This window comes from Ciconia boyciana, chromosome 25 (genome assembly GCF_034638445.1).
Source record: "Ciconia boyciana chromosome 25, ASM3463844v1, whole genome shotgun sequence".
In the NCBI taxonomy this organism is placed as follows: domain Eukaryota; kingdom Metazoa; phylum Chordata; class Aves; order Ciconiiformes; family Ciconiidae; genus Ciconia; species Ciconia boyciana.
Genome location: NC_132958.1, coordinates 3,357,150 through 3,383,279, shown reverse-complemented (window position 1 = coordinate 3,383,279; position 26,130 = coordinate 3,357,150). Strand labels below are relative to the sequence as shown.

The 26,130-nt window shown below is 40.2% G+C and overlaps 1 protein-coding gene across 1 annotated transcript; it reads left to right on the top strand.

The window, feature by feature from the left end:
* The first annotated feature begins 1,821 nt into the window (after positions 1–1,821).
* Positions 1,822–25,466, top strand: ADAM28 (ADAM metallopeptidase domain 28). Its single transcript, XM_072846352.1, has 24 exons — positions 1,822–2,047; positions 4,815–4,915; positions 5,558–5,634; positions 7,528–7,606; positions 9,285–9,361; positions 10,410–10,605; positions 11,063–11,125; positions 11,547–11,618; positions 12,199–12,368; positions 13,131–13,215; positions 14,428–14,558; positions 15,400–15,577; positions 16,105–16,194; positions 16,633–16,828; positions 17,520–17,622; positions 18,205–18,361; positions 19,014–19,094; positions 19,731–19,809; positions 20,744–20,834; positions 21,158–21,257; positions 21,540–21,605; positions 21,931–22,008; positions 23,092–23,148; positions 23,251–25,466. Exons 1-24 carry the CDS (start codon positions 1,996–1,998, stop codon positions 23,281–23,283), a joined length of 2,412 nt encoding a protein of 803 aa, XP_072702453.1. The 5' UTR covers positions 1,822–1,995; the 3' UTR covers positions 23,284–25,466.
* The last annotated feature ends 664 nt before the right edge of the window (positions 25,467–26,130 follow it).

Below are 26,130 nucleotides of genomic sequence, written 5' to 3'. Positions count from 1 at the left end.
TTATGATAAGGTTGCTGCAGCTCACCAGAACTCCTGGGTTCCAGTCCTACAGCAGAGAAGAGGTTTGAGGGTAGTTACCAGGCCTCTGGCAGGCAGATGCCCTTTTCCTCTCTCAGGCCCTCTTCCTGCCACTAAGTCCTGCTCCAGGGGCTCTCAAACACTTGCAGAGACCATTCAAACCCAACATTACTCATGAGGAACACAGTGTTTGCACTAGCACATCTCGGAGCAGGCTTGGAGGCCAGATAACGTGTCTGGTCTACACTTACTCCTGTGAAGGAGTATTTTACACTTCCATATCCCCTGTAAAAATGTCCTGCTTCTGCCAAAGTAGGGCATACTCTTCAACAGACCAGAATAAATGATTCATAACACAGATGCTGAAGGAAGACCCAAGAGCTAAATAGCAAGAAAAGCTGCACACAGGGTTTGTGTGTGTATCCAGCCCAGCATCTCTCAGAGCAACTGAAGCCAAAGCAACACACTTGGGGTGCAGTGCTCTCACAGGGCATGGCAGGAAGTTATTCTGCACTCAGCCTCCATCACCTACACCACTGCAAAGCAATGCAAAGGGAAGTGAAGCTCTCCTGCTTCCGTTCAGCAAGGTTTTACATCCATTTTAAAGTCACTGCCTCACTGTAAATGGCTAAAAAAAATAAAGACTCACAGGTAATCAGGCTCATCTTAGAATCAAGTTTTACTATGAAATTACCAGTTCTACACCTAAGTTGATTATTGCAATCAGCATTGCACATAAGTTGTTTTTAATTAGTACCATTCTATCCTTAAAGAAAGCTCAGAACCCATTTGTTGGTAGCTCCCAATCTGTCTCAGAATATCTGGAGATTTAGCAAAATCTAAGGGAAAAATTTGCATTTACAATTTCAGGTTTCAATATTCAAAAAATCAGAACTTTTCAACACATACCTGAGACTTGAGATAGAAATAGTTATCCAATAAAACTTATATTAGAAGTGTAAACTTTTGTTACTTAGTTATGGCAGCAAATATTCTCCTGTAGATTTATATAGATATATTTATTTATAAATGAATGTAATACATTAACGTATATTACTGTGTAGTGTGTATTACTAATATAAATTTATATTCATATACTGCAGTATACAGCATGATTCATTCCAGTTCTATGTACTCTGTAATACCTATTCTAACATTTGAGAAGTTAATCTCCTATAAAGTGGTTCTATATTGACAGCTGTGGCCCCAACACAGTACCAGTCTATTACAGCTGGCTAAGTCAATGCGATACGCTTCTAGCACAGATTTTTAGAATATTATTTGACAGATATCACCTTGATTACTCATTTGTCTGCAGCTCCTTTTATTTAGACCTTATCACATGAACCTCAAGCAAACATTACTAATACAGATGGAAGGGGCAGAAAAGGACCTACTCAGTGTTTATATTCTGGGTATGATTCACGGATACAGAATTACATGTACCCTTACTGGCCCTCTAAAGCCTTCCCTTCTGTACAGATTAAATGGTAAGCAGCAAGAACTGAAACATGTTTTTAACACCAGCTGTGAGTACCTGTTTTACCTTAAACCTCTTGAAAACTTTCCCATTCCTTGAGCCACCAGTGGTACCCACTGTTTCTATTGTAGCTTTCTACCAGCCAGACCATAAAAAGACAACAGTAGGACCAGTCCAGTCTCCCTCTTTATTTATTGATTTATTTCTATTTCTCCTCATGAACAGTTTTAGGGAACTTAGTTCAAAGAAGTAATCAACATATCACAATTCCTGTGACATTAACTAACCAGCAGGAACTTCCGCTTGCTGTAACACTCTGTGACTTGAAAATTGTGCAACACCTTTAGTAAACACTTCCTCATAAAGGAACAAGAATAAAGCTGAACAACTCCCCCCCTCTCATTCACTGCACAAGAGAGGACTGCTCAAAGCGGAGACAGCCTGCGAACCCAACTTTCCCAGATCACGGAGGCCACTGCTAGACAAGCGCAACTGAGATGAGTAATGTACTTCTTGTTTCTGTTGTTCTGCTACATTTTCTCCAACAAGGTACAGCGCTTTTTTTTATCCTTCATCAGTGGTTGCTATGGATAACTTTGTACAGCTTTTATGAATTTTTAATTATTAACATGTAGATAATACTGAAGAACAGCAAATTAAAGCCATTGAAAAAAATAGTACTGCTGAAGTTAGGGATGTTTGCTTTTTTCTCTTTTTGTTCAAAGCGATCATCTAAAATTCTCTAGTTAGAGAATTATTTACTTGTGTGAAAACTGGCCATAGATTGCCTAAAGACCCAGAACTGGTTAGTTTTGTGAACCAATTAAGAAAGTACTTCCCCTGCAAGTCAGCGAACAATTTATCCAGTTGGGACAACTTACTACACTGACAGCATTTTTGCCGCAAGGGAAGAGAGTTTTATTTGAATTCAATTAACGACATTATCTCAATTGAAATAGTTAGCATGCTTATTATCTGTGTGATACTTCAGGTTGTGAGTATTCATATGACTTAACCTTAACAGACCAACACTTTTTTTTCCACATGCATTGTTTCTTTCAATTCGTGTCAACAGGGAACAGATTTTTTTCAGAGCCTGGCATGCACAAGCATGCACAGGTTTTATATACATAATTAGACATGTAATTTGTATTCAGACAGGTTTATGATTTCCTTAGCTGCACAGAATATCTGAAAATGTGTACAGTGCTAACGCTTAAGGTGTTACATATTTTGTTTCTTGACAAAACCAAACCTTCACTGTCCATGAAATCCTCACTAACGATTTTTCTTCCTGGTTTAGGCTCTTGGAAAAGTACATAATTATTCATTCCTTATTAGCACTTTTTCTAGCTGTTGTACAAGGCCCAAGGAATTTCTTTCCTCCTTAAAGCTACTGACTCAAGACAATGCCTGCAGCAAGACAAAGACAATATACTGAGTTGATTAAAAAAAATACCCCTAAGAAATTAGTTGTTCCAGAACAAAACTAACCCATTTTCCTCAAAATGCTGTTTGTATCACACTGCAGGAAAAGGATGAGTTTAGTTCTGAGTCTCCATTCAAATCTAGCCTAAACTTGAACCACCTGGGCTACAGGTGGCCTTGTAAAAAGAGCCTGTAGCAGGGAGTGGATAAATAAAATTGGAGCACAGAACTCTGTTCTGAGGGGCCTGAAATATTACTGTGATCATTACGTAAGAATGTACTTTAAGCTCATGGAAAGACTAAGACTGCAATGCAAAAGATTTTTTTAAAGTAAACGTAATTAGTTGCTTAAAATATAAGACATCATTGTAAATTACAGTAACAAACTTGCACTTGGTATTTGCTAACAGCACGTGCATGGATAGTTACTGTGTACTGTGTAATGGCTCAGCTGACGTAAGATAACATCTTAGGACTTATTACCATTATACCATCATGCCGTTCTCTACAGCGCTAAGCTTTGTCAAGATGCAGCCAAGTTTATTCTGCAATTATTTTTGGAAAGGGTTTAATCAAATAAACCAGTTATGAATAATTAATCTGTTTATTTTACTGGAATAATTTGCATGAGGATGTGCTCTGTTGTTCCCGATATAGAAAATTACAGTAATTGGATGCCCCACTTTTGTAAAAATCTGGCCTTGAGGCAGACAATTAAAATGGGAGTTGCACTCTCCCTTTGTTGTTTGTGGTTTGTGTTTTTTTTCCAAATACAGGCTCTTGTGCTTGGTGCTGAGCCCTCAAGAATTTGCCAATTCAGATGAAATGACCTTTGGTAGGAGATTAAAGAGCTTAGGAGGCATATAAAACCTGCTGTTGCCTTGCTGGAAACTAACACATCCCTTGTATGACCCTGTTTTCCCAAATGCTGTACACCAGCTGCTAGTATTAACTTCAAATGATGTAATGCATGCTGACCACCCCTGCAAGTCATGCCACAAATTAACTTTTGTCAAGATTCACTCAGGCTCAGAAGCAGAAAAATAAACACTTTTCATCAGCGTTGTATTTCCTCAACAAGTTCTTTATAGCCACTGCAGGCACACAACACACCTTACAAGTAAGACCAGTAAAAAGGGTTATGCCAGTTAAGGAATCAGCTGGATTCCTTACCACCTTCAAGATTTGCCTACTCGACTGCCTATCTCCTATTATTTTACCTAGTCTTGTTCAAATGCCTTCTCCAGTCCTGCTGCTGCCACAAGTATGTAACCACCCTCAATCTGATTCAATAGGTTAGAGCGTGTCTATTAAAAGTACTGTCACAACTATTTATGTGAGAAGACCAGCTGAAAAGCTTTCTAAAGTAGAAACCTAGGCTTGTTCCAAACGTATGGTGAATTGTATGAGTTTATTTGCTTATCTAGAGGCAGTCTTAACTTGCATGCCATCACGTGGTAAGGTTTGGAGATCACTAATGTCACAGAACCACGTAACTTTATTCATGTCATCTGCAAAATGTGAAGGCAAGTGTTGCACCTTGCATAGCTGGTCTAGCATGCTGGTACTCGAAACCACTGATTGGTGCTGGGAGAGGAAATCCAAAGCGAATTGCATAAAATATTTTGACACCTGGAAATAGCCAGGTATGTCAACTCGTCTGAAGTCCAGACTGTAACAAACTTCATGTTAGGTCACATAATAGGGGTGACTACTTAGTAGACCAGATGAGCACAAGCCAGAGCCAGTGCAGAGAATACATGAGAAACGAGTGGTGCGACAGATGAATGACCACACAGCCCAAAAGAATCAGCCCTGACAGACATGAAATATAGTGTTTAATAAGTTAATACTATGTTTTCATAAATATACATCTGTTTCTCCCTAGGGAGCATGAGCAAGAAGTTACCTGGAGTTGAGCAATATGAAATAGTTTACCCACGGAAATTGCACACAGTACATAAAAGAGATGTAGAAAGAAACAAAGAGGTATTAAAAGAGATTTTTTTTAACTTGTTTTTTTTTTCCCTGGGAGATGGGGACGGTTTTCTGGTGTCAGAGTACCCCTGGTTTTCAAGGGTAAGAGAATTTGGAGCCAGACACTTGATCTTGCAAAATGAAATGAAAGAGAAAACCTGGAAGAGTGACCCCATGTCTGGTGAAGACAGGCTGTGAGGTGTGCTCAGTACGCAGTGAAGTACCTGTATGCCATCAGTGGGTCCTCTGTACTTGTATCTCTGCAAAGATGTAGGTTTTGATGCTACTCAAATTTTGAATAACCGATGGACATTTTAATTTGAAGTAAATTAAATCAAATGCTTAAAACTAAGCATGCTCTTACATACCTCAAGAGAATTACGAAAATGTTTTAATTTAAGCATCCGCTTCAGCACTTCCCCAAATATGCAGGGTATGTGCTTATGATTGTAGAAATACATTTGAAAAGTTAAATTTGTTCCTCTAATTAAAAAATATGAAGCAGAGTGACCTCCTGCTTATTCTATAACTGCCAGAATACTTATTTTTGGTGGGAAGAAGAAAAGAACACAGTTGGCAACTCAGTAACAGCCAGCTCACAGTGAGGCCAGAAATCGTAACAGTCCATATTCTAACACTTAAATCTGTTTACAGACAAAATACGATGACACAATGGAGTATAGAATCAAAGCCAATGGAGAGGAAGTCATACTGCACCTACAAAAAAATAAGTAGGTTCAGTTCAACTTTTTCCTTGAGCATTATTCCTCACTGTAAAGGGCTCTGTAGGGCATTCAGGACAGAAAGACACAGGACTTAGGCTCCTGTAAGGCAGAAGTGTTTTGGTAAATAGAACCTTTCGACTCCAGTGAGAGAAGAAGAGGGGGGAGAAAGCATCATGTCACTCTTTTGGTAATGTGAAATAACTACACAGGCATAAGACACTACCATGATGGAATGACTTGCCTATACTGCTAACTCTGTTCTCCTATTTATTTCCTAAACGGCTAGATCCTCTGCATGTTTCATGTTTTCATATTATTTCACAAGTTTTCTGTGTCCATGCATAGTCTATGGGTTATATTTATTTATTCTATGCTGGTAAAAGCTACAGAGAAGACCAAGAGAAACATCCATGAAATGGGCCTATCTGTCTGGGTTCTGTATGCTTTTCAAAAATGGAAAATGGTAGTAAGAAATGCAATAATCCTCAATAATTTGGCTTCTAGCACTTCCTACCTTAACACTACTGCTGTTGGACTTTGAGTAGTCTAATATATATTGGCACTGACAAAATGCTTTACGGAAATTGAAAGCAAGGAGAGCTCACCTCCTTGGCTGAAGAGATGAACGGCATTTAAACAGGCCACGCAGAGGGTATAGAGAAGCAACGGGCTTTGTTACAGAGCAAAGCATACAAAGAAAAGTCCAAAACTGTACAGAGCAACACACAATAAAGTACAGTTGTGACTGTCTGCTTGCTGGCTCCACCATAATATTTAACATGGGATCAAACAAGTCTGCTTTAATAGGTACTTTTTAAATGGCTGTGTAAATACAATAGTACTATAATCAGTTCATGTTAAATATATACTATAATTAACTGTTTGCCTCTGTTTTAATCTAATCTAAACATTTGGAGGGAGGGAAGGAAAATTATATTGTACTAAATCCCACTCTTTAAAAAGAAATTAGAATGTGGCAGTTTGGGGTAGTTGCCCAAACAGAAGCGAACATAGACTTGCTTTGCTGCTAGCTTTAGTAAGACTACAGCCCTGGCTTGAAGTTAAACATCTGCTTAGTGCTCTGCTGCAGAGGAGCCTGAGTGCAGAGAGCCTTGCAGGATTCGGCCTTCCACAGCACATCACCAATGTGTATGCTAATAAGAAACCCAAAGGCACCTTTCCCAGTGGTGGAAGAAATACAGTAATTTGTCCTATAGTCATGATGTCCTCCTTTGAAGGTTCAGGAACACTTATGTGTCCAAAAATAGAGTTTTATGTAGACAGAAAAGAAAAATCAAGTTCAGATAGAATGATTACAAAGATGAGAACTTGCGCTAGCAAAGTTACAAAAAAGCTGTGAGCAAAAGAATGGGACAAAGATACGTTAGTGTGAGCTCTGCACGGAATCTCTGAGTGTGTGCACATATACACATACACGAATGCACGGGCACATGTGAAACAGATGAGGCAGCTTCTCCAGTGACCTAGATCTTTGCCGTTTCTAATCGGTGGCGGTGAACTGGGAAGAGAACAGAATGGTACCATTTCACATGCACTGTGGAGTGGTGGAAATGTCTACACAAATTGGAGGCCAGAAAAGGATCAATACCGCATATGTAATTATACATTTACTTTCAGATCTACTAAGAGATTAGTTTATACCAATGAAATAAGTAGACTTTAATTGCTTTCTTATTTCAGAAATGTCCCTTTGATTGAGTAAGGATTACGAACAGGCAGAATTCCCCACCCAGCAGCTTTGCTTCCCTAGTTTTTCGATACTAATAATAACCTGAGTAATCATGTGAATTCCCTACATACTTTGCGTGTTATGTAATTGCCTCATTTCTAGATGACTACACTTCATTTTGAATAATAATTGCACTTGACTCTTTGCAGGCACCTATTAGCTAGAGACTATACTGAAACAGTTTATTCTGATGACGGTCGACAAATAACAACAAGTCCTCAGATCAAGGTAATAAAGAAAGGTTTCCTTCCCTCATACTTGTAGTCTTGAGATGGTCCATATGAGATTCACGGGTCCATGACATAATAGCGCGTATCAGACAAAGAACAGATTTTAAATCAAGGTTCTAAGCACTGTAATTTAGGATGCCTGTGAAGGGACAGGGAAGATGTGACTCATGACTCTGGCAGAGCTACACTGATTTACACCTCTTGAGAATCAGACACACAGTTTGTCTTTCAGAAAGACGACCACTTTTCACCTTAGTGTCTGATGAACACGTTATTTGAGCTGAGTTTCTCTCTTCTGTCAGGAAAGGGAGTGGAGCCAGGGCCATTCCACTGCCGTTACCTCCCAATTTTGCCCTCCTGACTTTGCTCATTCTGCGGAACTCTCTGACTTGCTTTTATACCCTAATTTCAGTGAAATCATAGATTCAGATAAAGACACATTTCCTCACTGGCTCATGTTACCACCCACCCTCACAGCAAATGCACTGCAGGTTACCTCAGGTGGTTTCTCTGAGTATTCAGATCCAGACACAAAGGAAGTCACTGTATAAGTTATTTTTTAATTAACTGTGCACTCATGGGTCTTATCTTCAACAAAGCTTTCACCTGAAGCTTTTTGTCCAATGTCATGCTATGTGTTTTAACGCATGTAATTTGTAATACAAAACCCAATATTCTTTGTCGTGGAGCGATTAGCAGGAACAGGAGGATCGTGAGTGAAATAAATGTGCATAAAGAATTCTGGGTTGGTTTTTTTATGGAAAAAGATGCCATTTCTGATTTCTCCAACTACTTTCACTCCCTGAATGGATCCTGTGAAAAGCAAATAGCACCTATGCCTGGTTAAAGACAATCTCAAACAGGCCTACCTGTGCAGCTTGCTGAATAAGGAATTCCTACATTGTGGATACTTTATTATTTATTAGGATCTCAGGAGTTGTTTCTCTTGTGTCCTCAAAAGATGGAGAGCAATTCTCCATTACTTTCTCTAGAAATTTTCACTTTGTTGGTGTCTTTTTCACTGTAAGAAAGTCGACACGCTGTGATGGAAGGCCTCTCAAGAAATCTATTAAGGAAAAGGCTATGGGTAAAATTTTCCACAATACCTCAGTGACTTTGAAGTCTCTTTGAACACAGAAGTGTTCATTAGACCTCAGATCCTTAAGTCAATTAAGCCATGAAAATTTTTCCCCTAATCATATGTTTTAATATAATGCATGCATTTTAATCTCATTGAAGTTAAAGCATTTAATTATTGGGTTAACATTAAAGGGTGTTACCCTGAAATTTGGCCACAATAAAATAATTTGATATGGACCTTAATTCAGCAGAGCACATCAGTATACACTTAATTTTGAGCGGTGAATATGCATATTCTCATTTTCATGTACTGTTGCGTATTGACCAGAGCACACCATGACTGGATTTGTCACAATCTGGGTCACTCTGTGTTGAAGGATAACGATAACAGTACCGTAGCAAACATGGAAATGGTCACCAGCTTTTTTCATTTTAAGAATCTCCTCTAATGGGAGATTTCCTCAGACAGCATAGTTTGCTGTAGCTTGTAGCCAGAAATGTAGCTATGTCTCCTGAAATCAATGGATCTAGGTGAATTCATTGCACTCAGTGCGACATGGCCCAATTTGACAATGTATTTTTTTCTTTCTAAACAGGATCACTGTTATTATGAAGGTTACATTCAGAATGATGCTGATTCCATAGCAAGCATCAGTGCTTGCAAAGGTTTAAGGTAAGACAGAGCTTTGGTTCCCAAAGGGTACCAATGGCAGAATATGCATACTCTTTGAGGATAAATTTTCCAATTTAAATTGAATCAGGATGTAAATAAGCAGTGTTATCTTTTATTCATGCTTACAAGGAAACTAGTTTACAAAAAAGGGGGAGGGGAGGAATGAAAGGAGAAGAAACCTACCTTTGTACTTCAGAGTTTATAAACTGGAAACTAAAGGAACAATGATATCAATAAATTTATATGACTAATTCCATATTAGATCAGGTCATAAATCACAGCATTTGGTGGTGCTTACAGTAAACGTTTAGGGTTGATGCTTCTAAGCTGTAGGAAGCTCCACTGACACTTCAGGAGAAGGCTACGTTATTTTCAGTGCTCCAGCAGTTATAGGGTCAGAAAGTTCAAGCTGTTGCATGAAAAGCTCAGTTAAAAGAATCTGCTCGTTTGTGACCACTGAAGACCCAGTGGCATAACAAAATGGCAAGAGGATGGCTGTTAAGTCTGAGAAGCTGCAGCAGAACATTATCCCAGTGGTTAGTGGGGTTTTGCCAAAACCCAGACTTTCTTTGCGAACACTTCTTGCACAGCTTATGAGTTTACATGTTAACACAGAATGCTTTTTTTGACCTTTGCTGATCGAAATGAGTCAACTCTTAATTCTTTTCAATAATTCAGCTTTTCATCTCAAGTAAAGATGAAAACATATCTTTGAATTCCCCACTGAACTGAAATTCACTGTTCAATCACCTCTGTTAGCACAAACCCCCAAAATTTCGATCTAATTAATTCCTAAACTAGTTTCTTTTTGACTAACAGTCTCCTACTCAGAGATCTCACCTGACCAGCCAGATCTTCCAATTGACTCAGCAGCTTTGATTTCTGCCTTTAAATTGTTGTACCCTCTGCCTGCATGCTGAAAAACTATTCCATTGCATCAGTGTGTGCCAGGGTCTGTACACTTGGGCTAAACGCTGTTAGAGATAACATTGCTATCTTGACTCAGTCCTGCGCATTCAAAAGATCACAGTCTAACTAATTTTCTTAGTGGATATTTTGAGACCCGTGATCAGAAGTACCTTATTGAACCCCTGGGAACTTCAGATAGAGACAAACATGCGGTCTATAAGTACGAGAAACTTGAACAAAAGTCCATAAAAACCTGTGGTTTAATCAATAATACCTGGGAAGACGATTCAAACGACCCCATCAATGACATCTTCAAATCCAGCAACAGTCCAGAAGTAAGTATATACTTAAACAACGGTCCAATAAGTACACATCAGAAAATAAATTGAGGCCGCAGGAGAACTCTGTGAGCAGCGTAAGTCACACTTTGTCTGGTGGCACCTCCAGAAAAGAAGCAATCGCAAACAGATCCATAATCGGATCTTCAAAACCAGTGCAAAATCTCACAGATCTGAGATTTCAGAGTCACCACCTGAGTTAAGCTGTCCTGCATGTACTAATAGGTGCCCATGTGCATCTTTAAACATCTAAATACTTCTTAATATCTAGCCAACCTTTCATCATTTTAATAATCATTTTAATCTCTACCCTTTCATCATTTTAAAACAAGGCAGTGCCGTTCTAAATAACTTGGCTAAAGAAATTCCCTCGTAACTAATACCTCGGTTTGAAACTGCAAAGGTGGAGACTGAAACAGGCCTTAGAAGTCATTTAAATGTATCTTTTCTTTAGATGAAGGCATACTTGAAAGCTAAAAAGTACCTGGAAGTTTACATAGTTGCAGACAATACTTTGGTGAGTATGGAAATTATTTTTTTCTCATTTGACCAGCTAGAGGTGAGCTTTCCAAAGCAGGTACTACTCATATCCCTGGGCTCCGACTGCAACTACAGTGCTACACTAGGTTTTACCACTGACTTTGGCTAGGAATAGGATTTCCTAATGTTGATTGATTTTGAAAATCCCACTTGTAGATGACTAGAATTCAGAAAACACTGTACAGTGACTGTCGTCATCTGCACCCTACACATAGATACACATTTTTAAAGGGCTTGATCTTGAAATACATTGTCTGATAAAATAGTACATTGAACAGATGATAGTAAGTAGACCAGGTACGGTGTGGTTTGCGATGCAATCTTCTGTGGGATATTTCTTTTCTGATAAAACACTTTTTTCCTCTCCTTTTCCTAACATACTATATTTACTTTTTTAGTATAAGAAGTACGAGGAAGATATTAAAACTGTAAGACAAAGGGTATTTGGAATAGTCAATTACATCAACACGGTAAGAGTAAATACAGCAAAGTGACATTGCAATAGAAGTTAGTTATCATTTTTTTCTTTTGCAAACATCATTAATTTTCATTATTGCTTGTAGGAAAGAATGAAAAATGAACTTCATTGTAATTTACGAAACAAATTTAACACATCTGTCCATATTATCCTGTTCTTTGTCCTCAGATATGAGATTTCTATAAATTCAATTATCGTAAAAGAAGGATTTATACCATATTTTCTTAACAGCTGTTAAAGTCAATGATTGAAACCCTTCAAAAAGAATGAACTGATTTTCGACTCTCAATTTCTTCTGCAAGTCAAATTTCTTCCAAAATACTGCTGGAGTTTTCAAGTATTTTAAAACCATGTTTATAGTTGGTTTAAATGTGGGGGGAAATAAGACTTCATGTTTTGTTTTGTCTTTTTAATTTTTTGTTGCAACTTCAAAGTGCAGAGAAGCTTAAACCAGGTCTGGAGTGGACTATATTGCAAGTGACAAAAGTGAACCAATTACCAGGATAAGTGTTTGTTTCGGAAGTCTTCATAACATACTTCATTTTTACAGCAATGCTGTTTCTCTCATGCAGGTTTATAAGGCCATAAATATCTATGTGGCTTTAATTGGCCTAGAAATCTGGACAGATAGTGATAAATGCCTCCTGAGCCGTGCCGCAGGATTCACTCTGGACAGTTTCTCAAAGTGGCGTCTATCAGATTTATTAAAGAGGAAAAGAAATGACAATGCTCAACTAATCACGTGTGTATCATTCTGTTTCCTATTTGCATTTCCAAGTATGTTAAAGGAATTTGTTCTTTAAAAACTGATCACCAACCCACCAGAGAGGCTGTCTATACTGAACCAGATTTCATGCTTCCCAATACTGGATTGTACTAATTCTAGGACAGAAAGATAAATGCATGCTCTTGTTTCTTGCTTTTATTTTCTCCATGGAGCACAACTACTTGCTAGGACATAGTATCTAATCTTTCTGTCTGAATTCCTGCAAAAACAGGGAATGTGGACTTTTGCTACACCTCAGTCTCTCCTTTTCCCTGCTCTGGTCACAGTACAGTTGAGTGGCCTGAAGACTGCAGCATAGTCTAACAACCTAAGGAGCCATGACATGAAGTTTAACGGCTGGGAAACGCACACTGCCAAACCAAACCAGCACTCACTTCGCTATTCTGGCTCATGTTCAATGGCCCTGATTCATCCAAGCACTTTGCTACATTTCGAGCACTTCATCAAGCCCTTTACACTCCAACAGGTGCTTCAAGTTTGATGAACAGCAACGTAATTTAAGTAAAAATTTAAAATGAAAGGTGTATTCAATTGTTTTCTGATTTGCCGTGCTCTTAAGCATGTCCTCAAATATTGTATTAAACTAGGGATGCAAACCGGAGTTGAAAATGAGTATATGCTTAAAGCCTTCAGCCTGGTTAAGAAAGCAGGCTTGACTTCAGATCTGCTTCCTGGTCACATCATTGCATTTCACGCTGCCTTTCTTCTTCCTTCCAGAGGCTATGACTTTGAGGGGACAACGATTGGATTAGCCTTTCTAAAAAGCATATGCAGTGATATATATTCTGCAGGTATTATTCAGGTCTGATTTATTTTTATTTTTTTAAAGGCTTTTCTATGTTTTTTACTCAACCAGAAAAGAATGTTTATGAAAATTATTGGGTGTATGACATTTTCAGTTCTCTGTCTGGTTCACATAATTATCTTATTAGACTGTAGAAATTCACAGTCAAGAGATTTTATTTTAAATGAAGTGCAGAGGGTAAAGAAAGCACACACAAAGCATGGTATCTCTGTTATCTAAATGCCAACATCAAACCGACACCCGTATTTGCAGTACCAGGCCTCAATACAGTAGAGTCAAAGGAGAGAAATAAGTGATTTTGTGCCTCTACCTTAAGGTTCCCCATTTTGAACAGGGAATTGGTTCCACTTAATTACAGCTGCCTGAACCACTGTACTTAAACTTCAGCCTAAACAGGAACACAGATCCAAAACTTTACCAACAACACCGGGAACTCAACTGCTGCACCCAGCTTCAGAGGCCGGGCTTGTTGGTAAGAGGAATAACACACATGAAATTCCAGCTTTCCCACACCATAAGGAAATCCTAGGATGATCATAAAACCAGAATGCTTTTCAAGGTGGGCATGCATTTTGTAGCAGCATGATTTGCAATGCCATGCTGGAAGAGTATGACCAGTACGCTGTGTCTCCTGCTTTATGCTATTTCCACTACTACCTGCTGTTGGTACATCTGGATTTCACTCCAAAGAGCAGGACTTTTCCTTTCCTCCCTCGCACCAAGCAGAGCAAAACACCAAGCTAAGAGTGAAGATGGGGCACAGCATCTGCCTTTCCTTTCTGTGCACACACAATACTGTACACAATAGTTACCTTGGTGTAATGAGTAATAATTATATCGCACCCATGTAATTACCCTAAGCACAGAGACAGCTATCCAGAGAGAGGATTAAGAGTTTCAGATGTTCAGTTCCCCTTAACAGTCAGTTGTTACTTGGCAGCCTAACTTCCTCATGTTTATTTAAAAACTAATTATACTGATTTACTCATGTTCGTTAGAAGTATCATCTCATTGCTGTTATAATATAATCCAGCCTAAACTGTGGAACAGATGCATGCATGGATTGAACAACATATCAACGCTTATGGGGCAGTGAGGATAATTGCACTTGAAGAAAAATTGTCCTATTTCTTAGCCACATGGCTTCTCTGATGTTCCTACGTGTTCTAAAATACTCATAAAAATAATAGCCTGTTCTTACCTCTACAGGATCACAACAGAAATGAAATTGCAGTTGCAGCTACCATGGCACACGAGATGGGACACAACCTTGGCATGAGTCATGACACCAAAGCCTGCACATGTAGTGCTAAAGTTTGTATCATGACAGATACTGTCAGGTAGGAGTCTGGATAAAAAGGCGAGGGTGTTAATGCACAGGGCAGTTAAGGATGGGCTTTGAATAAGCTGCCACTTTCCAAAATGGAGTAGTAATTATTTTTATTCTCTGAGATTATTCCGTTCAAGTTATACAAAAAGAAGAGAAAAATGAAGACATTCCAGGCCCTTGTAACATATTCCCAGATAGATGCCCCCCCACCCCCCCCACCCCCAAAATAAAAACAAAAAAAAAAAACTTTAGTCACTTTTGGATAACATTAGATTTGTACATGTGGTGGGGGGCCTTGACATTAAACTATAAATAATTTCTTTCTTACAATGATGACAGCATGAAACTGCTGTGGTATCTCAGATGACAGAGCTTCCCCCAAGATTTACCTGAAGTATGTTCTGGTTCTCTACCCTGAAGATGTCTCCTGTGAAAACCGCACAAAGTGCTTGCACCTTCAATAAACACCCATTAGATAGGAATTTAGTTCAATTTTCATCTCTAGTTGAACACACTGAGCCTCTGCTGAACAGCCCGGTGGAAAACTCCTAATGCCTGAAGCATCCAGGCACAAAATGTGTAGGCCAGGCTTAAATCTTCGAGATGTGGGATTTATTATATGCAGTGTTTACATTTAGTACATCAATTTTTTTCTGACCTGTTTAGTTCCACTTTTTTCTTCCTGCTATAAGTAGGAGATAGCCATTGTATTTATAAATATATACATTTGGAAAAATGGTTGCACCCAATAGTTTGGAGGGTAGTCACTTGTTTAATTTCTCTTGTAAAGGGTGTTGCTTCTCCTTGCCTATGCCCATCCTAACGTAAATCCTCCTGCTTTCTCAATATAGTTCTATCATCCCCAAGACATTCAGCTCTTGCAGCCTCCAAAGTTTCGAGAAATACATGCTGAGTGACATGCCAAAATGCTTAACAAACATCCCAGATATAAGCAGCATCATAGCACCTTCATCCTGTGGAAATGGCTTTGTGGAAAAAGGAGAGGAATGCGACTGTGGTACTCCTGAGGTATCTGCATAACCGGGAATAAAATAATACTTGGAAGAGGCAAAAAGCTTTATTCAGGCTGTACAGTAGCTGGTTTCTGTTAGTTTCTGAGGTGGCCAGCTCAAAGCTAGCTGAAATATTTCTGCAGAAACTGTGGTCATCAAATTACTGATCTGCAATGTAGTCACCCCTATAAAGTGCATGCCAAATGGTGGGAAAGACGACTGCATGGTTTGTCATGCTGTGTTCAGAGGAACTCAGAATGTGGAAATACCATACATACAAAACCATCTTGGCAGAAATAAGCAAGTTCCCTGCACAACTTCCATCAGCACTTTCATAATCACACTTGGTATTCTTTACGTGCTCACTCGCAATGGCTGGCATGGCTCCTAGTAAAAATGGTTTTCAGAGAAGCAAAGTGCAGGTCCCAGATATCCTTCCCTCCCTCGGTAACCAAGTACAGGATGGTTAGTTGAGAACGCAGTACAGAGGGAACCAAACCCCGAAGCAGTGTACCAGAGCTCTCATTGCTGATTCTGTCACAGGAGTGCACAAATGACTGCTGCGACCCAGAGACGTGCAAACTGACGGCAGGTTCCATGTGTGCACATGGAGAGTGCTGTGAAAACTGCCAAGTAAGACTCCTTTTGATCTCTAGCTTGTCCTATTTTCCAGGGTATGGGGGTTTTTTGCCCATGAGAAAGCAGTAATACACCTTTCAAAAGAACCAATCCTCTTTACTGGTAATTACTGACATAGCACTGCAATGACAAGTACACTGTGTTCACCCCAAACTACATCACAACTATCAATTCACTCAACCTTTCAACATCCTGGAGAAATGAGCATTTTGATTACCGATTTCCTCCTGGGAAGAAAAGCTGAGGCACAACCAGGCAAAAATCTTGTCAACTGACATAACCAACTTTAGATACAGATCTGGCCCCTCATGCAACTTGTACAGTGAGGATGAGATTTGTCTCCCCTAATTTTAGCCCTCTAGTTTAGTGTGATTTTTAAACGGTATGGAAGAGCGGTGTGTTAACTGTGGCATTGCTTTCCCCCCACTTCAGTATATGCAAGCAGGAGCCATTTGCCGAGCAGTTAAGCACGACTGTGACCTGGCTGAGATGTGCACCGGCTCTTCTGCGAATTGCCCAGCAGATCGATTCCGTGTAAATGGGTATCCCTGCAACTACGGTGAAGGCTATTGCTACATGGGAAACTGTCCCACCCGGGAAAACCAGTGCAAAGCTGCTTTCGGGCCACGTAAGTACAAGTTGGCATTGAAAAAATCAAGTTGCCTGGGTCAAAGGAGAGAGAGAGAGGTAGGCTTTGCTAGCTAATCATCCAAGACCTTTTGTAAATCAGGAACAGCATGTCTATATAAATGAGTTCTAGTTTGTAGCATACACTTAATTATTACTTTTATATTTAACACTAAGTGATTATAATCACGTGCACTGAAGCTCAGAGCATACAATGCAATGTATTTCTAGAGAAATGGGAAGTGGTAAGCGTATTCCTCTTCTGCACGATGCTTTTAAGATAACTTTGAAAGGGAACTGGGCAAGTATTCTTTGCTTGACAGGGAGAAGGAAATGTCTGCATTTCAAATTAATGTCCAAATTTAGCATACCTGTATGTTTCTGAAGGTGTGTGGTGACTTACCCTCTTCCCAGTCCTAAACCACCTGCAGTTCTATGTCCCTTCTCTTAGGCAAGGTCTATTGGTTTGTACTGGATAGAGAGAGAACAAGAGAACACACAGGATAGGTTCTGCTGTGTGTACACAATAACATTGCAGAATTAATGCACGAAGTGCCGGAGAGAGTCATTTAGGCCTGCGGGTAACTTCACTGGGAAAGGCCATTTCCTAAACAGGTAAAGGAGATTGAATATTATTAGTTTTCACAGGCAGAGAACCTAAACTAATCCCACTGCATTTTCCTCTTTCACAGAGGCTACTGACGGTGCAGCTTCCTGTTACCGGATGAATGAGAAAGGGGTATATTATGGATACTGCAGAAAAGAAAAAGGTAGTCACGTCCCGTGTAAAAAAAAGTAAGCACTGTGTTACAGAATTTGCTGGGATTTGGGAAGAGAGACCATTCCTATTCAAATTAAGAGACAGAAGCAAAGAGCACACTATTTTAGATAGTACATACATCCACCTATCCCTTCTTTTTGTTCAGTTTGAATATTGTGGTAAAGACAATTCTGTGAAAACTAGTTTCCAAATCATGAGATCAGTCTGAGAACAACCAAGTGCGTACATATATATGCACAAGCCTGCTTGTGAGGATGACGGCGTGTGTGTGCATGCATGTGCAAGTAAGTACAGGGAAGGGATTTTTGGACAGGGAACTTGAACCTCAGGTGAACCTCAGAAGGTGAGGACAGATCAGTTAAATACTCATTTCTGCAAATAACTCTGGGCTCCCTAAGAAGCTCAAGAGGAATTAAGAACCTGCCACCTTCTACTCAACGAACTGACCTCAAAACACCACAAACCAAAATTCCTTTCTGCAGCTATTTCTTTTGAGTTCCTATATGGACACAACAAATTCAAGCTGGAGGAGAGACCTGCTCAGCTAGTTTTGCTGTGCCATGTCACTGTTCTAGCAGCTCTTATTCTCCTTCCAGAGATACAATGTGCGGAAAGTTGTTCTGTACTGGGGGGAACGAGATGCCTCGGGACGGGAGCCTGGTGACTTTTGAGTCCTGCAAAGCAAGTTTTCCTAGAAATGAAGAAGCAGACTCAGGGATGGTTCTTGATGGAACGAAGTGTGGGAATGGGATGGTTAGTAGAGAAAAGCTTTTCTCCTTATTTTTTCCACTCTTTCAGTCTTGTTTATATCGTTAGCTCTTTTACCAGACAAGAAAGTTTTTAAACAGGGAAGACTGAAGTGGACACTAAACTTCTGCTGATCTGATTTGCCATACCTTCTGCCTTACATCTACCACAAATCAGTAGCAAAGCAAACAGAAACTGCCATCGTTCTGATTTCCTTATGCTTGCCTGTTGTCTTATTATTTTTCAGTGACACAAATATATGTGGCAGCAGAAACATACCTTTGTATGAAGAGTTAAGAGATCATCCATATATTACTATTTTTAATTATTTCCATAATGGATGTGTTAGGCATCACTGAGTGCTACGCCCAATTTCTTTGCCTTATATTTCTACTTGGAGGGGGTGGGGAGGATGAAGGATTGAAGAGGAAAAGCAGTGATGTCTGTACATCTTTGTCACTCCCCTTTGCTATAAAATACCCAAAGGTTGAATGAAAAATTATATCCACATATCAAACTCCTAATGTAGGTTTAAGTGATTTGCAGACCTGTTTCTATGTCTCCTTTTACTCTTCATCATTTTACACAATAATGTGCAAGCTCTGCATGTTCTGAAAGCTATAAATCACTTTGGTAACTTTTGCCCTGTACATTTCAGGTGTGCAGCAATGGAGAATGTGTTTATGCTGAAGGTATCTTTAGATCAACCAACTGCTCTGCCAAGTGTACTGGACATGCTGTAAGACATAAGCATTTGATGCTATTAACTTAAAAAAAAAAAAAACCACCAAGAAAATTATGCATATCAGCTACAGACCTTATTGATGACAGTATTTAAGTCACTGGGATAGGAATTTGCAAAAGTTGTGGACTCAGAAGCTTCCTATATTTTTATGAAAGCAAATCTAACCTGATACAGCATCAGTATTTTTACTAAGGAGATCACAGGAGATGGACAAAGATTCTGTGTCTGGCCCTGCCTCTGAGCCACAGTATCACAGCTATTCTCTTTCAGGTCGTCTTCTGTTGTGGGAAGATAACTGTGCTCATCTTATTAGAGCATTCAGAGACCTACAGATGTAAAGACCAACTCTGTTGCTTTGTGCCTTGTACTGTACCTTTCACTGCAGAAACACCTGCAAAAGGCACACGATAGCAGATAGTCAGGCCTGTCCTTTACTGTGCAAAACTGCTATTCTCTGTGCTAAAGTCTGGTCCAAGTGAATTGGGGGGGTGGGGAGGGGTGGTGGTGTGTTTCCAGAACCAGCTTCAATAAGCTTATCAGGACCCTGATCCAGAGCCACTGAAATTTTATGACTTCACAGCTTCACTCATATTTCCAACCTGAAGATATTCCTGGCTTTGTGCTTCCTAGGTGTGTGACCATGAGTTGCAATGCCAGTGTGAAGAAGGATGGGCACCACCAACTTGCGACAGCTCGTCAGCAGTTACCAGTAAGCGCTGTATGGCCACACACTGGGTACCATCATCCACTGGCTGAAATGAGCTGCTTTAGCTCCACTGAAACAGCCCTAACTTGCACTGGGTGCCAGACTGTTTCTTTGTAAATATTGCCTACCTAGGCCTCTGATTTCTGCGCATCTTTAAGTCGCTGCAGCTTGTATGAATGACTAGACCAAGCTGTTTTTCTTTCTAACCTGGCAGAAGTGATACACCCAGGAGATTATTTAGAGTAGCAGGCTTTTCCTTTCTCCATCCTGAGATAATGAACACACCATATTAGCTCACTGTCAAATCTGAGTGGAGGCAAGCTCCCAGAGGTTTTGCTGTGAGGGAGGTGGGCTAGTTCGTTTCTTTATTATCTGCAGGGCGCTGGCCTTTAACTGATCTATCTCTGAGGGAAAATACTTTGTGTACAGATTTCCATGTTTTTGGGAGAAAAAAATTTTAAGCCTTTGTTATGAAATATTTTTGTCCTCTCTCCACATTCACTAGAGCATCATCAGCTCTCAACACTGTGGCTTGATTGAGGCTTTAAAATAGCTTTGTTGAAGGAAAATTTGTGAAGCCTTAGACGCACACAATGCCAAAGGCCTGTGCCTGGTTTTGGGTAACACCCTTTGAGAAAGGGGAGAGGAATGACAATGAAATGATCTCTGAGGATGGATAGAAAGGGCTAGGTTTGTTTAGCCCAAGGACAGCTCAGGCAATAAGCCCAGTCTTCAAATATGGCAAAAATGGCAGGAGTACATTCCTTGCCATCACCATTTGTGGCAGGAGAAGCCACCACAAACTTGAGCGATAGTGAGGGCAAACAGGGTCTAGACCTTGTGAAAAAAACTACTTTGCCAATGGTCATGATGGGAAACCGCTTAGTAAGAGTGGATCTTTTAAGAACTAGCAACCTGTGTTCTCTCACCCTGACAGGCTTCGCTATTGTTGCTGGTGTGCTGGTTGTCCTCGCTGTCACAGCAGCTGCAGCAGTGTTACTTACCCGCTTCCGAGTACTGAAGAAGAGGTAAAATGCTTACCCCCCACTGAGGAAAAAATACCTGAAGCCAAGCAACTTCTGGATAGGTTTCAAGCTGGGATTTTCAAAGGGGGTGGAGGGAATTAGGCCAAGGAATTTGGTCCAGAAATCCCATAGTTGGGAGAGGACTGAAGACTTGAAACTGTAGCTCTCAAGATTAATCCTAAATAATTAAAAGAAGGGGGGGAAAGACAGACAGAAAGGACATGGCTATATAATACACCAATAGGAGTAAGGCAGGCATTCCACTTCAGCAGGATTTTTTACTTCAGTCAGGGTAAGATTTACAGTTATATGTAATATTTCCATAGCTGCCAGACCAGAAGGGGACCCAGAGCCGCAAACCAAGTCTTTGTGGACCAAGAACAAATACACAGAGAACACCCTGTCCTGGTTGCACCTACCCAGAAGGTAAGAGCAAGGAGGCGCTGGGTCAGCTATAGTCTCCCTGGGACTGTAACCGAGGGGTCGAAACATCAAAACTCATCAGCCAAAGTGCTCTACATTTCCAGGAGGGCTTCAAAATGCTTGTCTAGGGCTGAGAGGACAGTGCTGTGAATCCCAGCATGAGGAGGGAGTGGAGAAAGCATATGGCACTAAGTCCCTGAGTAATCTGTCTGCAGCTTATTAGGGGCATGCAAAGATAATACATAGGTAAGGGCTCCACCCCACTTAACTGTTCCCTGTTTTCAGATGAACGATAAGAAACATCTCCTTCCCGAACCTCCACTGCAGGAGAACAAACCACAGCTCCACAGAGTAAGTACTTCTAGAGAATTTCTTTGCTTTCATGTTGTGACTTCAGGGAAGACAGCACATACCAGTTCATGCCACAGTGGACCGCAATGACAATCTGATTCCAAAGGCTGGGCAAAGCACTGCCCTCCAGACAAGGCCCTGTATGTTCTCTCAGGGCCAGATGGCATAAAACATCCCTACTTCTGAAATGAATGCACCCTTTTACCCCTATTGATGCATTTTTTACATAGAACACAAGCCTGCACGTTCCCATGGCAACACGTGGATGCACACATACGCAATATGTGTATAGGGTCAATATGTTTTATATTCTCTTTTTTTACAGCCTGCCATAAGGCCAAAAGGTCCCCCACCTCCTGTTCCCTCTACCAAACCAACCTCTTCTCACACAGAAGAGATTTTTGTAAGTATAACCCTGCAACTTTTCACATCTTTCATCTGAGTTGCAAATGACTATCGGTTGCCGATCAGTATTTTCAGTTTCTGACTATGATTAAAAAAAAAAATAATCACAGACATTCAAACCACATATTCTTTAGGGTGGGACTCACCTTTTTTGCCATGTAATCCTAAACAGCACAAGATACTCTTAATCTGTGCCAAGGAGTCCTGTACACCATCACAAGCACATCTCATTAGCAATAGTACATGGAGTCCAAACCAACAGGGATTTCAGGTGTAAGCACAATGCAAATGATGAGCATCTTTGCTACTACAGATGTCTGAAATGGTTCCCATATTGTGGAAATCCGGTAGTCTCTAAAGATGCCACCTGTGAGGGGATCTCCATCAATGTGCGCATATGTATAAAAATATAGATATATTTTTTGAATTCTTAAAAAAAATTGGAAACCAGAAGAATACAAATATTTTCCATTAATAAACCCAAAGCATCCTACTTAAATGAAAATGCCTCCCTCAAATACTTGCCATGTCAGCATTTGAGCCCCCTGCCCACCTGATACAAGGGCGTAGAAACCATCTTCACACTGGCAACCTAATGGCATAGTACTGCCTGCACGAAGAATGATGGATCAGGACTAGATAAGAAAATTAAAAAAACCAACCAAAGCACCACATATCGGCTTGATTATAAAAACCCATTTAAATCCCACTGTCTTTAGAGATGCTTTCCTCAACACGCACCTTGAGCATGTGATCAGCTTTAGCTTCCTAAGCAGTCTATTTGACCATGGATACTTGAGATACAGATTAATTTACACAGAGAATAGCTCAGTGGTCTTCTGAAACAGGAGATCTGTACCCCTTGTGTATTTATATTATTGTGCCTTCTTGTATGTGGACAGATTAATCTAATTCGCCCCTAGCTTTTCCACTAGGAAAATGCTGTATATATGAGATAACATACATACATGACATAACAGAAATATATAAGATAACAGTAGCAGCAGCTGAGCTGTGAGGAGGTTCTGCAACTGCTCAGACAGGAAAGCCTAATGACATTTAAACTACATTTTTGTTATAGGCACCAGAGAGAAAATCTGCTCATCCCCCAGTTCCCAAAGGCAAACCTCCACCAAAGGTAACCCGAGTTCAAATGTGAACAGCAATTCTTTCAGGATGTAATTCGTTGAAACTGCACCGGACACACTGTGATTTGTTTAACTCTTTCTTTTTCACGTAGGCTTTAAAACCTCCCATTAATCCCAGAGTATGAAGCTTCTGAAGGTGGGCTGATCAAGATACCCAAGATTTTCAGGGGCAATTTGTCTGTCCCTTGACGACTCCACTACTGGCAAAGGCAACCAAGATAGTCTTCCTGTTCTCTTTAAAAAAAGAACAACTGATTGACAGCTGCTTTGAAAGAAAAAGTTTAGTTTTCAAACAGTGAGGAACTCTTTGGTGATGACATCAAGTTAGCATCCAAAAGGAAACGAAGCAGAATCTCTACATGCACTGAGGTGTAGACTGGGAGTAAGTTATGAAAGCTGCTTAACACATCCTAACTCCTAGGCCACCACCGCAAGATGTGGCTGCACTGGCACGCCCTGCATCTACACTGGTTTTCTGGGTACAGACTTGAGAAGATCAGGGAAAGTATGGCTACTGTATGTCTGTAAATTGTAAACTTTTTGCTACATTTCTGGATCCTTGCCAGCCCTCTCTCTTCAGCAACAGACCAGACCTTCTCCTTCATGTGCAAGTTGCAAGTTCTGGAAAAAGAAAAATTCTTCCTGCCCTTTGGAGAAAAGTTTGTGTTCCTCAAGGCCTGAACTAGCCTTGGAATAATAAGATTACACACTGGAAATGCACTGATTCTGGAAAGATCCTTTTGGATCGGATTCTCTCATTGATCCTTAGATTACCTGTTAAACAAGATTCCTCTGTTGAGTAGGTAGAACTGGAGATACGCTCAAAAGCAAAGCACACAGGAGTCAAACCACTTGCTGCTTGCAAGTGCTCCCAGAGCTCAGGCTGTGCCAGTTTAAAAAGAGCTCCAGCTGCCACCATTGCACTTGGACAGAAAAATTTAGAAAAGCACAGTCAACAAAATCCTTAATCATTTATTTAATTTGCCCCTCAGCTCCAGAAATATCTGAGTATTTCTCCCTTCCAGGATATACACACCTTGGTGTTTTCGTTTAATTGCTCTTGCACCAGGGTGTGTTATTGTAAAGTTGCTAATGAGAACTAGGCTGGGCACAGGGGTTTGTTATTGTGGGACAGCATGGCAGCACGAGGCTTTGCACACTGGTTTATTACTGAGGGGTTCTTCATTCGTTCTGGCCTGTTGGCACCAGCGTTGCTGACACTATTGGCCTGCTGGCATACATCTGCATGATGCTGTTGGCATTGATGTTAATAATACTGTGAGGGTGCTGGCACTGATGCTATTGTTACCGTTGGCACTGATATTATTCATGTGGTTGGCATCAATATTTTGAAGTTAAAGCGCACAGAAGTGTTTTTCAAGGAATAAAAATTTTACCAGGAGGGGGGAAAAAAAGAAAAAGAAAAAAGAAAAAAGAGAGAGAGAAAGAAAAAAAAGAGAGAGGGAGAGAGAAACAAAATTGCCCTGGACCCAAAGTACTCAAGATTTTATAGAGGGTTCCAGTTTGAACTGGATTTGGGTTTGGATCAAGATCAAAATCGGAACACAGATCCAAATCAATTACACTGTGGCTCAGGAAGGCAGTTTCCAGCCCTTGGGCACAGTGGCTTTGCTAGAGAAGACCACAGGGCTGCCAAACTACCAAAACAAGATCTGGGGCCTCAGGCCAGCATTGTGCATACTAACCTTTACCTGCACTTGGTTCTGACAGGGGCCTACTAGGACTTTTAAAAAAACCCAATCCTCAGAGGGCCTGAAACCTTCTACTCAAGTTTGCGAACCAGCTCACACCTGCTGAAATCCTGATCCACGTAATCTTGTTTGGATACTGAACACAACTGTACAGTTACTTTTCAAACACAGAGCCTTGTTATTTACAGTGACCGTTACTGCAGCTGCATGCTGCAGATCCATCATCTCTGATACAGAAATGCATATAAAAAAACCAATTTCTTCTTTTGGGCTAGGCTTACTTTGAGGTTGCCAATCAAGTACTGTATGCTCTGCAAAACACAGATGTGACGAAAATACAGTCTTCAGTTTGAGGAGTGAGGTGGGTTTTTTGTTTTAGGATAGATTTTACTGGAAGAGCATAGCTTTCTTCCCCTTTGGATAACTGCTTCTTTATCTGAGTCAGAAATGGATTTTAATCTATCTGTATTTGACTATGGTGTAAAGATTCAGAACTTATTTTTTATGCGCTGTAATTAATGTATTTACAAAGATTTCTGTATAAGAAGTATTCTACCTAAACTGGAGGTAGTTGTTTTGTTTTTTAAAGATCATCATTTGCACATTAAACACATGACAATAGTGTAAAGTGGGATCATTTATAACATTGCCAAATCCCTAAAACTCCCAATTTGGACCAAAAAGATCATTCACAGGTATTGCCAAACCCTGCCAAGTTAGCCAGTAAAGCTGAATTAAATTTATAATAAGGGTTGACAAGATACTACATCACAATTATTCCACCACCTTAAAATTTATCTCTTCGTTTCCAACCTTTTCCACTTTGTGAGCATTCAAGAATTTTCCAAGGATATAGAGATTTGAAGCAAGCTAAAGTCTAGTGACTTGGTTTTTCTTAATTACCTTTCTAAGGTTCAACTCCCAAACCATGGAGCTTGGGCTTACTTTCTTCTGCAGAAAACCAGTACTCTGACCATCCTGTACGAGCTCAAATTTCCTTAGTATCCGAACACTTTCAGTAAGCAAAGCCTGCACCCTAGCACCCAAGCAGAGTGCAAGCGCTATATGGAGACCAAGCATCCATCTTCAGCAGTGACTTGCAGTAGAAACCCAAGAAAAATATGTAAGAGCACACACCTATAGCAGTTTATGATTTACAGCTTTTCTTAGCCCCAGCATCCACAGGACGGGTGACAGTATCTCCTGCAATGGAGCACATGTTCTGTCGTTCCAGCCAGGCCGTGCACAAAAGGGCTCATC

Excerpts from the sequence above, each read along its gene's own strand:
- ADAM28 (XM_072846352.1), top strand. The coding sequence starts at position 1,996 with ATGAGTAATGTACTTCTTGTTTCTGTTGTTCTGCTACATTTTCTCCAA. Across the intron at positions 13,216-14,427 it reads ATTCTGCAGGTATTATTCAG|GATCACAACAGAAATGAAAT; the intron begins GTCTGATTTATT and ends TTACCTCTACAG. Across the intron at positions 19,810-20,743 it reads CAGCTCGTCAGCAGTTACCA|GCTTCGCTATTGTTGCTGGT; the intron begins GTAAGCGCTGTA and ends TCACCCTGACAG.